General features: G+C 49.9%; 1 protein-coding gene across 4 annotated transcripts in view; it reads left to right on the forward strand.

The window, feature by feature from the left end:
- TNIK (TRAF2 and NCK interacting kinase) overlaps positions 1-15,180 on the forward strand; it is a 139,508-nt gene that overhangs the window by 70,650 nt on the left and 53,678 nt on the right. For all 4 annotated transcript variants that reach the window (XM_084292414.1, XM_084292417.1, XM_084292416.1 and 1 more), the window contains 4 exons: positions 5,546-5,656; positions 7,860-7,950; positions 9,321-9,451; positions 15,118-15,172. In XM_084292414.1, the coding sequence (XP_084148540.1) occupies positions 5,546-5,656; positions 7,860-7,950; positions 9,321-9,451; positions 15,118-15,172 (388 nt within the window). The remainder of the gene's footprint in view (positions 1-5,545; positions 5,657-7,859; positions 7,951-9,320; positions 9,452-15,117; positions 15,173-15,180) is intronic.

A 15,180-nucleotide genomic window follows, 5' to 3' on the forward strand; every position in this document is an offset into this window, starting at 1 on the left:
GGCCTGGAATTCAGCGAAGAGAAAGCTGTCAAGCTGAGAAATGCCTTTTCAGCCCGTGAAATTCCATTTGGCTTTAGCTGTTTTATAATCGGTGTCAAAAAAAAAAAAAAAAAAAAAAAAGAAAGAAAGAAAAGAAGGGAAAAAAAAAAAAAAAAGAAAACCAACCCACAGCATTTCCCCTTGTGCTGCTGGAGTGCCTGGAGGAAAAAAAAAAAAGCACCAAGTGTGTGCCAAAACCCGAACAGACAGCCAGGCACTGCCCGGGCTGTGCCCAGCCCCTGTGTGCAGGGGTGCAGCGCCTTCCTGCTGCCTGGGTCTGGGGTTAAAACACAGCCTGAACAGGGAAATGTTTTTTTTTTAATTCAGCCCCAGTTCCGAGAGCTCTTGGCATATGCAAATGTTAATAAAAATCATCGTTTTAAACTGATTTGCCCAGATGAGGGAATCGGGATTTCCTCTCCGAGCAGCTACCTGTCAGCTCAAATCCTGCAGCCTTTCTTCGGGGGCAAACAAAGAAACCACTGCAGGAGCTGCTCCCCTTGCTCTGAGGAGTGCTGGCATGCGAGAGCTCAGCCCGTGCCTGCTGCTGGGCTGGCGGAGGCGTTCAGGAGGCAGCTCCCTGGCTGCGGAGCAGAGGAGCGCTGGTGTCGCTGTGTTAAATAGCTGTTGGTTCAGCATCTGATTGAATTAGGACTCGTGCGAACTCTATCAGTCTTGCGGAGCAGATAAAGGCTTGTTTATTTTTCATTGGCCCTTTGTTGAAATAAAGCGGTTTCTGATAATGCCCAAGTAATTCTTTTTATCGACATTCGGGAGGCTGATACGGAAATAAAAAACAGAGCTCTCTTTCAGCGGAGATTAAGATCTCGCCGAAACGCAGCGGGCTCCTGACATGAAGTATTGTCAGCGCTTCTGCCGCGTGCCTTGGTGATGAGCAGGGCTCTTGGTGATGCTGCTCCTGAATGGAGCAGCCACTCGCCCTGAAAGACGAGCTCAGAAACCGAGTGAGTTTTCCTGAAATTAGAGAGCCGCGCGGGGCGTATTGTGCCAGACAACAATAGAGATGTGTATCGCAAACCTGAAAATCTGATACGGTTGTTTAAAAAATAAAAAAAAAGAAAAAAAAAAAAAAGAAAAAAAGGAAGTGAAGGTCATAGGGACAGCCTTTATGGAACATTAAAAACAAACCCAGGATCTCGTTCCCATTGTGGATAAGGTGTTGCTTGGCAGTGCAAGGGGAGGGTGGGCTGCAGAAATGGGAGAAATGGCCCAGGGGATGGCGAGGAGCTCGTTACCTTGTCCCTGCTCATCCCAGAGCCGTATCGGGCTCTGCTGCTGCTGGTGGCAGCCCAGGGCAGAGCCCGGCGGTCCCCAGGGCCAGCGGTGCTGCTGCCGATGGGTCGCTTCCATGGCAACCTCGCTGTCACCGGCAGGTGGATTTGTCATGAAAAGGGAAAAAAAAGCTGCTACCAGGCAGGCTTCGGCATAGCTGCTGGTGGCACTGGGCGTCCCGGCAGGGGGATGGCCACCCACGGCATCCTCTGCAGTGCTTGATCTGGGGCAGCTCCCTCAGGAAAAGAAACCGGGGTGCTGGGTCCGTGCAGATGTTGCAAACACAAGACCACGAGCCCAGCTCCTTCCCCTGCCATCCCGAAGCGTTCAGCTGACTCAGGACGCGTGGCTGCCCTCCGGCTCCCCGAGGGACAGGATTTGCTTGTCTGGCCTCGCAGCCAGGCACCTTATCAGCGACGGAGATGGGCGAGAGCTGCTGCTGTCACAGGGAGAGCACCGCGGCGTGGCGGGGCCGTGCTGGGCGTGCAGCTCAGCGTGCGTAACGGGGGTGCTTTTTTTCTGAGGAATATTTTAACCCGTGCTCAATACAGATTCAGTCGATGTCTCTGTTTCTGAAGCGGGCATCGGGTTTTCTGCTGAGCTGCGAGGTGAGGGTTTCTGCATCTCAGTGCTCCGGCGTTGGCTCTGTCACTGCCACGAGGTGTGGGGAAGGAGAACCTTTTACAAGGGAGCCTACTTGTGGGGTGAGGTGGGAAAGTTTTTGTGGCTGGGGCATATGAGGCTGCATCACACCCAGCTTCTGCTTCTGCACCCAGCAGAGGAAGGGTTTCCAGCAGCGTTTAGCCTGGGGGACTTGTGTGATTGTTTTCATTGTATGTACTGGAGAAGCTCGTGTTGGAGCCCTATGGGGTGACGCGCAGTGGCAACGGGAGCAGAGGTCTTTGTGGACAATCCCAGCAGGGAGCTGGTGGTGGCTGGGTTCAGAGCTGTGCAGGCTCCCTGAGTGATCCAACAGACGCAGAGATTTACAGCTGCTGCTTCTGGTTTTGCCTCGCCTATGAATTTTGCTGTCACTCTGATGCGAAGAGCCAAGCAGACGCTAAATGAACTGTGTTCAAAAATACTTCCTCAATAAGCGGCTTGCAGATTAAATTTCAGCAGATGATATTACCTTTATCCCATCTTGATGATAATTTTTAATTATGGTTAATAAAGATGCAATCTGCGTTTCGAGTTTATTGTCTTACCCCATCATGACTCCATCCTTTAAGGAGATTGCTAACGATGCAAGTGTGTGCTGGGCACAGCTCTCACCTGGAGACATGGGGCTGGTGAGACAGCACCTGTGTAGGAGCAGCATTTGAAGCCTTTCCTACGTGTGTACTATTCAGTCCTAAAGTCAGCTGGAACTTCTGTTCCCTTTTCTGTTCTCCTGGAAGGCTGTTTGGTGGTTTCCTACCTGAATATACCCATGAGGTGTTTGTGTAGTGATCCTGTGCCACGATCTGTCTTGTTGCTTAAATAATTCTGAGGATGGCCTGATCATCATATTGCTCCTTTCTGTATCTGCTCTAATGTGCAGTTACTGTTCTTGTGGGCAAAGTCTCACCTTGCCCAGTGGTGTGACTCCTTTCTATCTTCCGAATTTTCTGTCTTTGGAGGCTGTGTGGTATGAACCATAACTGGGTCTTCAGTAGCATCTGTCCTGAGGATTAGCAGAAATTCGAGGATCAGAAGATCACAGGCTGTCCTGAGCTGCCAGGCACCCACAGGGATCCCTGAGTCCAGCCTGTGGGTGCCCAGCAGTGACCCAGCAGTGCCAGGGGATCCCTTGCAGCTTCCCTCTCAATCCTACAAAACTTCTGGACATGGTGATTGTTCAGGCCGGTGCCTGCCAGCTTGCCATTGCGGATGGGGATGCGCTGACAGCCCCATTGTCTTTCTGCAGCAATATCTCCTGGAGCAGAGCTTGCTGAAGTGCCTTGCTGGGAGCAACTCCCTGCCTAGCTGGCCCAGGAGGTGCTGGCGCTGCCCGCTGCTGCTGGGTGCTTTCCTGGGGGCGTTGTGGGAGCGTGCAGCTCTTAACAAGCTGAGCTGGAAACCCTCCCCCTGGGATCCTTTTTCCCTTTGTCTCTTATTTTAATCTCTCCGAGATTTCACGATTGCAGGTTTCGGATACATCAGCAGGCAGCCGCATTATTCACCTCCTGGTGCCAAATTCATCTCACCTCTGTGGAAATGAGGGAGAGGACGGAGGAGCGAGTGAGTTGCCAGCTCCAGAAAGCCAATCTGGCAGATTAATGGATGCAAGGGCTACTTTAATGGTGTTTGTTCCATCTTCCCTTAAGTGTTGTGATGGCAATACACAGCGTGCCGTGCCCTTCCTCGTCCGCAGCTCTGAGGAGTGCAGACAAGCAGGGGCAGTGTGAGTGAGCCCGTCTGGCTGCAGAGGGAGAAGACAGAGGTGCAGTGATTTTTAACAAAATTATTACCCAACCGCCCCCGTCCTTTCCAGCCAGCAAGGCCTCTTGCTGCAAGCCCTCAGTGCTGAGAACCTGTGGCTGAATTCCCGTGGTGGGGGACCATCGAGTGCTGCAGGGAGAGGTCAGCCTGTTGGGTTGGAAGGAGTTTTTGGCTGGGGCAGCCATCCAGGGATTTCCTTTCAGGATTTGCTGCGGCGGTATCCCAAGTGCTCGCGTAATCAGAAACACGTGCAGGTCCTGATATTCCCCGGGTGTCAGTCAGCCAAAAGGAGAAAAGACAGGAAAAGCGACTTTGAAACGAGTTGTTCCATTAATCCCCAATCAGGGAGTAATTAGTAAGCCAGGGCCGGAGCCAAGTCGGGTGATCCAGCCTGACTGCTGCTCTCACGCGGCTGGGTGGGACGGCTGCAGGCGCTGCAGCCTTGCCTGTGCACGGGGCAGACCCTGACCAGTCACGCCTCTGCTTCTTGAAGCCAGTTTCCTGACATCACAGGGACATGCAAGGAATCTTCCAGCTCTCGTTTTAGGAAGAGAAGAGAAATTTAATATCAAAACTAAAGATAGGAGCGTGGTCGAAGCAGCCTCTCAGCCAGCGAGGGTATTTTCTGCTCAAGCGTTTTGGTGATTCGGGAGGTTTATAGCAGTGCTGCCTGAATTTTGTCCTTGTTTATTTATGACAGTTTTTTAATCGCCTTGTTTGAGCAGTTTGGTTGGGAGTAAACCTTTTGTTGTGTCTTTCTCTTGGCCCATGCGTTTAATGACGCGATGTCACTTGCTGGGAAAACGCTCACTGCCATGTGGTGCGGAGCCTGAAACATGCCCAAGGAGGATCCTGGCGAGGCATGGCTTGTAAGGAGAGCAAACACCTTTTAGCAGACAAGCTGATCTGATTGGAAAGCGTGGTTTCACTTTGGGAGAAGCACATGGTCAGGTCTTGGAGGAGGTTTGCTGTATATCCGCACTGGGCTCGTGTTCCCAGCACCGTGATGCCTCCTGGACACGCTGTGATGGCCCTGGGAGGCAGACTCGCATCCAGGGCTATTTTTGTGTGTTTATTTCCCAGTTGCTCAATGACAAGATTAGGTTTGGGCCCGGGTTAGATTCTTGTATTCCTGTATTTGATATTAGGAAGCTTTGTCAGTGGTACAGATGGTGGTGCCCAGCCTGATCTGAAGCAGCCCGCGCAGGAGGACTCCGGCGGTCCCCGGGGAGCCCGCACAGCCAGCTTTGCCTGCAGAAAGGTGTCTGCTTGAAAAGGTGGTCAAAGGCAGGGATCTGCTGCTAGAAAAAGTTGAAAAACACATCTGGTTCTTAAGGTTGTGGGAAGCTTTCAAACATGTCACGTTGCTTTCACATTTTCAGGGTTGAAAAGTTTAAATGCAAGAGGCAGAATCTTGCTTGTCTTGCTGTTTATACGAGAGACTGGTGATAGATCGTAAGCATAAAGTAGGGCGTGCAAGAGCAGGAGCTGAGATTTCAAGGCTTCCGATTGCCTCTGCTGCTTTTCAGCATTGAAGTGACTGCTGCGTCTTGTTCCCATCCTCGTGGAGAGCACCGTGCCCTTCCAGCCTTCCAGCCTTTTGTTGTTCCCTCTCTTAACCGAAGCCACGGGGAATAAAGGTTGATAGGGTCGGGGTTACGTGGTGGTGGCTCTGCGTAGCACCACCACGGCCCCGCAGCTGCGATGGCAGGGTTTTACCCTCAGGTCAGGAGCCCAGAGGATGCTCTCAGGCTAATTGTGCTAATTGCCCTTCTGCTTCTTTTGGCAGCTGGTGATGGAGTTCTGCGGTGCGGGCTCCGTCACCGACCTCATCAAGAACACGAAGGGGAACACTTTGAAGGAGGAGTGGATTGCCTACATCTGCAGAGAGATTTTACGGGTACGTGTCCGCAGGGAGCTAAATGCCATGCTGGTGGAGTGTTGCACTTGGTTCTCAGGGGACACGTGAAGCCCTTGGCTCCTGAGGCTCCGTGGCTGCCGCGCTGCCATGGACTGGAGCTGCTTCGGTGCCGGTAGGCATGAATGATTCATGTGCTTGTATGATGCATAATGAATAAGCGCTAGTTAATGCCCTTTAGCTCTCTTAGCTCCCTGACTTTTAACCCTCTTTTCTCCTTCAACAAAAATATAATTTCCTTTAATATTAATAGGGCAAAGATTTATTTACAATAGAATTATATTTTCAATTAACGGAAAGGTGAGGACTAATAAAATCTGTGGAAAGAGTCTGCATGATTAAAAAGCACCGCGTGCTTTATTAAATCCACGTGTCTCCGGCTTTAATGAGGATGCTGCAGCTTTTATACCTGCAAGATAAATGTTTGATTGGAATGCCTTAAAATGGGCCACGCTGGAGTTTCACATACTGGGAGGAGGCACCTCCAGCAAAGGCTTGCTTTCATTTTCTGCAAATGAGGTCAGATTATGTGATTGTAAAGGCTGCCCTGACATTAAAATCTAGAGCTCCACAAAGTGAGATTTTATTCAGGAGAAGACAGAAATATCAGACACGTGAAGAAAACGGTGGAAGAGCCATTCAAAGAAAATGAGACGAAATGACTGCTCTGACAGCTCGTCAGGCTGTCTCTGACACGGTTTCCGAGGCTCCTGCTGCTGCCCAGGGGTGACACAGCGTTTCTCTTGACCCTGGATGCCACCATCAGCACCGACACCACCAGTCTGATGCGCAGAAGGAGCTGGCGCTGTAGCTGATCAGTTGCTGCACGGACATTTCTGCCAGTGTCAGGAAACCACAGTTGCACGGGCTTATTTTAAATGTATGAGCTCTGTGGGCCTACTTCTTAAAATAGCCGCTGGTAGTGAGTCACAACCTAACCACTGAGTCATGTCCCAGGGCCACCATCAAGTGTCACCGCTCACTTTTAGACCCTGCAAAGTGCAAGCTCCGCTCCGCTGTGGCCACGCGACGAGTCAGTGGTTGGTGGCCTGCAGGCTGGGAGGTCTGCAGAGGCTTTCAGGTCATAAAAATAGTGTTGCAGGGCGTAAAAGATTCCCACCTTTGCTGCAATTCGCGTGGCTCGTTCTTGTTTCAGAAGTTGGGGGCCTGTCGTGAGACTTGGCCCTGCCCTGGGGAAGGATTTGTGGAAATCCAGTGAAATTTTTGCTTTGCCTCCAGTGCACGAAGGAGCCTCTAACTGGGCATAATGTGGCTAAAAATTGAGTGCAGCAGGGCTCCTCTACAGATCTAATCTGTTCCACAGTGTTGTCCCAAGGTAACGAGCAAAAAATGACTAATAACTACCAGCAGTGATAGCAGGAATTATTTTCTTCCTCAAATATGAATGTTTAATGTGAAACGTAAACCTAATGCAAAATTAGTTTTTAAAGAAATCCATATTTTATTAAGCTGGCAATATAGGTGGATGTTACTTTGGAACTGAAATAATAAATGAATGAAATAAAAAAGAAGGTTGCAAAAAGAAATTAATGAGCTAATAAAAAAGCACAACAGAAAAGCTCGTTTACCTTTAGCCTTTGAGACGGGCTTTTAATTTGAGCTATATCTCTGTTAGGGATATGTGCAAGTTATAATATTGGTATTTGCATGGTAGCTTTTTTGATACAAGCTCTCCTCTATATTGGAGCCCCATTTATTGGACCGATATAACAGAAAGAATTGGGTTTTGGGTTTCTGGATGATGGAAATACAGAAAGGAGGCAAAAACATTATGTGATTTCTGCTACACAAATGGCTCCCTAAGGCAAGGAAGCACATGGGGAAAATTATGTCTAGAAATACGGAGGAATTTGGGTTAATATGGGTTCCTGCAGAAACTGAAAGGTTGGTTTTAATCCCTGTAGAGCTGACAGCCCCTGTCCCCTGCAACACAGAGCACCCACTGCAGCACACAGAGGCAGCCGGTGGGCACTGCACTTGCTGGGGATGTCCTCCCAGCGTGTAACACAGGGCAGGATTTTCAGCACATGCTAAACAAGTGTTCTCAGGTGCTTAACTCCAGCTGGGAATCTTTCATTTCTGGGCCATAATTGGTTGAGGAGGAACGTCAGAAAATGACATGCTTTGAACTTGGATTCCTCTAACCTTTTTCTGAATTCTCTAGGGCTTGAGTCATCTACACCAGCACAAAGTAATTCATCGAGACATTAAGGGACAGAATGTATTGCTGACAGAAAATGCAGAAGTTAAACTAGGTAAGAGTGGGTTAGAGCTCTTGGAAATTGCAAGTAGGCTTGCTGGAGAGAAGAAAAAATTGGTAAAGCCAGTAAATGACTTGGAGAAATGGGATAGATCCTAAGAGCTACTGTGTGTTTTTTCTTGTGCCAGCCTCAATAACATGACCTTGGGCGTTGATCAAGTGCCATGCAATAAACTGACAGTGATTGATGACCAAGTTCTGCATGCAAAGATCTTTTTTCAGTGGCGTTTCTGTTACAGAGGTGGCTTGAGCAACTCTGCCATCAGATAGGGGTTGAGCAATCGTGACCATTTTGTCATGCCCCAGGTTGAAAATTTGCCTGTGTGCATCCCTGGATGTTCTCAAAGCCCGTTTCCCCATTGCTTTGTGGAAGTGTCCTCCAGGACCGTAATCAAATCAATTTAGTGTGACATAATCCAGATTTGTTTTCCAAGGCAACCTGTGGGAGAGAGCTCCATTTGCAAGAACTACTCTCAATTTGGTATGCAGTGTTAGTCACCCTTGAGACGACTCGTCATCCGCATGGAGCTCGTACGGATGACAGCAGATCAGCACAGATGATGTGCTGATACCCTCAGTTGTCCAGCACCCATGTTATTAAAGCTGTCTTTGTGCGCTTTAATTTATGCTAGTGATGAAAGATCCCTTACACTGGGAAAGTGAGGTGGAAACCTTGTTTTACCATGTCTCTCCTCCCTCTTCACAGCAGAATAAAAACCCAGCTTAACAGATGGCACCACCAGCTCGTTTGGCTTTATGCTGGTGAAGATTCCCCTCCAAGGGGAAATTCTCCAGGGCAAATCTCCAACCATTATGTTGTGCAAAGTGAACTTAGTGGACCATAGAGTATTCTCTCATTGATTTGATTTCATCAGTTTTTGCTTCATTTTGCAGCTCTATGCTTGACATTTCCCTATGGGCCTTTGTCCTTAGCCCTCAGTTCCTTAAGCCTTTTGCATTTCTGCCGTTTGCAGCAAGAATTTAGGTAGAAAAATGAGGCTTCTACAAACATTTGGCAGGCTTTAATTCAAATGAAAAAGCATAGAACAAAGGCTCCTGCTTATTCATGTTTCTAACCCTGTTCCTCATTAGTATGAGGAGCTGTGATTTCTTTTCATTGCCTCCTGGCAAGGAGGAAAAGACATCGGGTTTCTTACGAAACCTGGAAATCAGATGATCAGATTCATCCTTGGATGACCTCTGTTGATCTGTTGACCTCAGCAGAGATGAAACAGGGATGTCTCCAGCCATATTTTTCTCTCCTGACTGTGCACTAACGTACTTTAATGTTTTACATTCACCAGAAGAACGTTGCTCGGGTTTGTCTCTGACCTCATGGTGCCCCGTTGTCTTTCTGATCCACAGTGGATTTTGGTGTCAGCGCCCAGCTGGACAGAACGGTGGGCAGGAGGAACACCTTCATCGGAACGCCTTACTGGATGGCCCCGGAGGTCATTGCTTGTGATGAAAACCCTGATGCCACTTACGACTTCAAGGTACTGAAACAAGCATCTTCGTACTCCTTTGTACATCACTACAGATGTAGTCTGTGCAAAGTCCAGCACGTTCACTAATAAGGTACTCAAGGGATTAAAGCAGCTGAGAGACTCAGAGTTTTCTCTGTGTGCTGGCTGACTTAGCAGCGCTTGAGATTAGAGTTTGTGATCATAAACACCTTGGTATGATCTCAGATTTTATGCCCTAGTACCATAAACTCGAGCAGTCAGGAATTCGGTACATTCTCGCAGCTTTGCAAAGTACATTGACGGGCAGCGTAGTCTCCTCCTGCTTTCTGGCTGTTAGATTTTGAGAAGTGACTTCAGGTCCAACGCGAATCTGTGTTGTGCTGCTCACGTCTCAAAATTTTCTGCGAGGAAGTATTTCCCCATGCTGAGAAAGGTGTCAGACTGAGGCTTCCTACCTGCTCTTCTGCTTTTCAGTGCTGAATGTTTAAATACTACCATCAAACGTGCTGTATTTGCTCAATTTATTCTGCAGAGAAGTCAGGTCAGGTTTAGAAAGGGCAAAATCACATCTTTTGGCCTGCAGGCAGGTATTCACGGGGAGATCTGAAGGATGCCACACAATCAGACACTCGGGGGTCTGACCTACTTTTCACATGTCTCTGTTGCCTGTTTAAAGTTTATTTTTGGATCGGTGGCAGCACAACATTGCTGCTGAACTCTAACATGGCAGAGAGCGATGTGCCACATAGCAGGTCAGCGGGAGGGAGATGATTCCCACCTGCCCATTCAAACCCCAGTGAAGGCTGGCGTTTAAAGCAAGAAAATCTTACTCTGTTTTATCCCAGTTCTGCCTTAGTGCAGGTTTCTGGACACGCATCTGTAGGCACGTCCCTTAATTTTTGTCCTGTTTTTTTGAAGTGTCCAGAACTCAGTTTTCTAACTGCAAATGCCCTAAGGTTCACTGAGCAGGCCCAGAGAGTAGAGAAAAACACTAAAACCTGGGCTTTTGGAGGAGAAGCTGAAAGATACATGCAGCTGGCTGTACCACTGTTTGTGCACATGCTGAGAGGTCGCTTTACAAAGTAATGTTTAAAAAGGTCTTTGTGACCTTTTGTTATGGGGCTAGGTAGCTGCTTTTTAACAGCAGGGCATTGCAGTGTAATAGCACAACAGCCCCCCATGGCCGTACAATTTGGAGGGCAATTACTGGCCTCCCAGAGAATTTTAAAGTAACCAAAAGATGCTTTGGTATTTCATAGAATCAGACTGGTTTGGGTCAGAAAGGGACCTCAAAGCTCCTCCAGTCCCAGCCTCCTGCCATGCAGGGCCCCCTCCCAGCAGCCCAGGCTGCCCAAACCCCATCCAGCCTGGCCTCGGGCACTGCCAGGGATGGGGCAGCCCCAGCTTCTCTGGGAAACCTGTTCCAGGGCCTCACCTCCCTCATAACACAGAATTTCTTCCTAATGTCTCATCTAAACCTACCCTAGTTTATTTAAAGCTGTTACCCCCTGTGCTGTCACTTCACTCCCTGACCAAGAGTCCCTCCCCAGCTTCCCTGCAAGGCCCCTTTAGGCACTGGCAGGCTGCTGTAAGGTGTCCCCAGATCCTTTTCTCTTTGGACTGAACAATCCCAGCTCTCTCAGCCTCTTTTCGTAGGAGCATTGCAGCCATTTCAGTGTATCAGTCAACTTTGGAACTGATGATTTTCCTGAGAGCAGCTCTCCAGTGCCAGTTCAGACTCAGGGTTACATAAATTGTTAATGATAAGGACACGTAGAAATAGTTTAATCCGCAATTATTTAATTTTCTTTGATTAACCAATTAAAACAGGCATTTCCTCAGCTCCCCTGATTGCTGTGCTCTGTAGCAGGGCTGAAGCCCATGCTCCAGTCCTGGAAAAGAGAGCTGCAAGTCCCGTCGTTCGGAGGGATGTGGGTTTGTGATCCTATTTTTTTTACAAGGAAGGGTGATAACTTCATAGGCAACTTTCTACCCTCACAGATCCCTGAGGTTTCTCCTCTTTCCAGAGCAACGGGGACACTGAATATGCCGATGGCTGATGGCACAAGGTTGGGAGCAGAATGCCTCTGTTGTCCCTGAGGATCTAACGCTCGTAGTGGGCTGGCATTTACGGTTTTTCCTTGACTGGGGCCATGAAACAGAAGGCTGATCGCTGCCGACACGCTTACTGCGGGGTGTGCTCGGAGCTCGCGGGGATGTGGGAGCTGCTGGACATGAGTCTGTGCCCCAGCTCGTGTCCCTGCACCTGACGCTCTGGCTTTGAAGTGGGGGAAAAAAATGTAAATGGCGATTTTTTAAAGGCATGCAAATCAGATGCTCAGATTTAGCCAACTGGCTTAAAATAGCGAATACAAAAGATGAGACTTATTGGGTGAAAAAAGGAATCCTCACAGGCTTAATCTGCTGGACAAAAAGCCTCTGATCTCAGTGCTTTCTCCGCCAGAAAGAGATGCCTGTGTAATCTATGGAAGGATGCAGTAAATACCTCCTCACAAAAATAAACCACTTTAAAAAAGAAGATAGCAACCCCACGCTGCTGAAGTTATTTGTTGGCTTTTGCCCCAGACAGTCTTCCTTTTTTCTTTAGAGATAACTTGTCAATAAGCTTAGAATCAAAAGGAAAAAGGGAAAAAAAAAAAAGAGCTTGCTTCCCTTCCCAAGTCAAGACAATACAAATATATTAGTGCTGCGGCTTGTTGCTGGGTGGACTGAAAAGCTTTGCAGGCTCAAAAAGAAAAAAAAAAATGAATTCCAGATCAGCACAAAATGCGTGCTTCCCACTGAGTTTTCTGCTTTCTCTCGGAGACTTAGGGAGGTGATAATCCCTTTCTGCGCTGCTCCAGTTTTAAGATCACTTGGCATCCTGCATATAATACCGGGCACCTCAATATGGAAAGACACACGAGGAATTTGGAAGGAGTTCAGCGGCAACCAAAAGGAAGGGGTCATGCGTACTGAATCATGTGGAAAGACTGAGATGATTAAGTATGCAGCACAAATCCCAGCTGGGCAGAGACAAAGAATGGATGTGACTGTCCTGTGGAAGTGCTGCAAATGAGATTGGAGAGAGGATTTTTAGGCAGGTAGGAAGATGTGTAGCAAGAACTACTGGGACAGCATTTGTTAAGGGAAGACTTGAGTCAAAAAGGAGGAAAAAGGCCTTGAAACTGCAAATCCGGGATGGTTCCCTGGGAGGGTACATATGGGGAGCTGCTTGTGGTCCCCAGGGGTGCCTGCCCTGGCTCTGGCTGAGCTCTCGGTGCTTTGTGCTGGGAAAAGCAGCCAGTCTTGGGTGAACCAATTTGCAGGATTAGAGGCTTGAGGCCGCCTGGAAAGGCTCTGACACGGAGAGGAGATTGAAGAGGGAGCGCAGGGACATGGCAGAAAGCAGGGCGAAGGCAGAACGGGGTGTGGGGACTGGAGACAGAGGGAGAGGGGAGGGCAGGGTCTGTCCTGCCCCCTGACACGGACCTGCTCAGGGGGTGCTTGTTTTTCTGCGTGGTTTGGCCACTCTGCAAGAGACCTCTTTAAGCTTAGCCACATCAGCTGCGTGCATGGGGCTTCCCCGTGGCACCACAGGTTCTGCCCTGGCCATCGCCCCTGGCCCTTCTTGTCTTGTTCTGCTGTGGCAAAGCCCCCTCCCTCAGCACGGCACTGCCCGTGGCTCCAGCCTTACGGCTTTCACGCTGGGCTCCCGGAGAAGCCTGAAGTCGTGGCTCATTTTGGGGAGAAGACCTGCTCGGTGAGACCTGTGGCCAGAGGAGGAGCGGGGACAAAGCCGTCGTTACCAGACCTGCTGGGAGAGCAGCCCCGTGCTCGTGGTCCGTGGCAGAGAGGGGAGAGAGGAAGGAGAAAGCTCCTTGGCTTTGCGTTAGCCGAGTGTGCGGTGCCAGCTGGCACCTCCGCCACCCCCAGGCCTGGAGATGTGTCAGGGACTGTGCTTCAGATGAAGGCACCAAAATTAGTCTGGGTTCTGTTCCCGACGCATCGGGTGCTGAGTTATGAATCATTAGGCAGCCCTATACATGGTGTCCAAAATAATGAATTAGCCACCTTCTGCCAAAAAAAAACAAGTTGCAGCAGTGCCGTGAAGGAAAGTTCTCGTTTCCCCTTGCCCGAGCACACGCTGCCTCTCCCTCCTCTCCTGCCACCCTTCGGGGCTCCTTACCGGCCCGAGAGGTGTAGCTGTGGGGTTTCTTTTTCTCACCTGGAGTTTCCTCCAGCGTGGCCTGGTGAGGAGTGGAGCCCGCCAGGGCTTTCTGGCAGGGAGCTGGGGCTATAAATATTCCTGTTTGCAAGTGAGAAAACCGAAGGAAAAGGGATGCAAGCGGGCAATCAAAGGAGTTTTGCAAATAGCTGCGCTCTGGGCGCTAATCATTCAGGAGACTCACCCAGCCATGTGGGCTGAGGGAGGTTGGGAGCCGAGTAAATGAAAGTGCCCGCTTCTCCTCCCACTGGCGAAACGCTGCTTCCAAGCTTGTATTTAACGAGCAGAGCATGATTCGAGAGAGAGTCCCGAGGTATCTCAAGACACTTCATGTTTCTAATCTATCCCCGACAGCCTGCTTGCAGCGGCGCTGTAACAAATCCAGTTCTGTAGCATCCAGCTTTGAGCAGGGAGCCTACAGCCCCGCTTGTCCAGGACCCAGATTGCTGCCGTGGGCTAAAAACACCCCTGGGATCAGGACGTGGCTGTGATGGGGATTAAAGCCTGGCCGCTGCGCTGGATGGTCAGGTCACAGGGCATGAAATTGTGAGCTTCAGCCTTGGCTCTGCCAAAGGCTCGGGAAGGCGGCTGGGATTTGTGCACGGGATGCTGTGGGGCAGCTCAGCCTGTTGGGAAGGGGGAGATGGTCCCGGTCAGTGCAGGCCAAGTGTCCCCATCCCTGTCTGCATCCAAGCAGTAGGAGGGCACCTCTCTAGCACCCAGAAGCATCTCCAGATGAGGGCAAGGTGCTGAGAGTGAGCTGTACATGAAACTGTCACCAAAATACTCACTGAAGGTTGCGGTTTTGACCTGTTACACAACAAAGACCTCACACAGGAAACCAGCATTAGGATTTCATGCCAAACCATGCAGGTGACGCTGAGCCAAGTGTTCCGGTTCTGCTTTGGGGAGATTTCACCACCTACACCCCATGGCCATCGGTAGAAGCAGCCGTGGTGCCCAGTGCTCGCTGCCCAGAAGTGGGGCCACTTGGAGCTGGTCTCCCCTCTCACCCCTTGCCACTTTCTCCATCCATGAAGCAGGAAGGTGGTTTGTTGCTGGTTCACTGGGGATTTGGGGTTTCATTCTTTAGGGTGCCACAAACAAGGGACATTTGGGATGCTGGTGTCTCCCCAGGCAGCGTCCCCACCATGGTCACTGGGAGCAGTGCCCAGCAAGGTGGCTGCAGGGGTTGGCCGTGTCCCACCCCTGAAGTGGTGTGGCATCCACCAAAAACTCTCTGAAGGCATTGAAATAAACCTTGGAATAATCAGCAGGGCTGGGAGTCTCCTCTAAAGCCCTAACAAACGGGCAGAGCATAAAAGATGAGCTCCTGTGCTGCGGGTCTGGGGGCTGGCAGAGAAAACAGAGACCCAGCGCATGGGGCTGAGCTCTGGGGCTCTGTTGGTGCTCCCTGTCGTGACAGTGCTTCACAGCATGACGTGTTTCCCTTTGCTTTGTTTTACAGAGTGACTTGTGGTCTTTGGGGATAACGGCCATCGAGATGGCGGAAGGCGCTCCCCGTAAGTAG

Source organism: Netta rufina (genome assembly GCF_964035555.1).
Source record: "Netta rufina genome assembly, chromosome: 9".
NCBI lineage: Eukaryota > Metazoa > Chordata > Aves > Anseriformes > Anatidae > Netta > Netta rufina.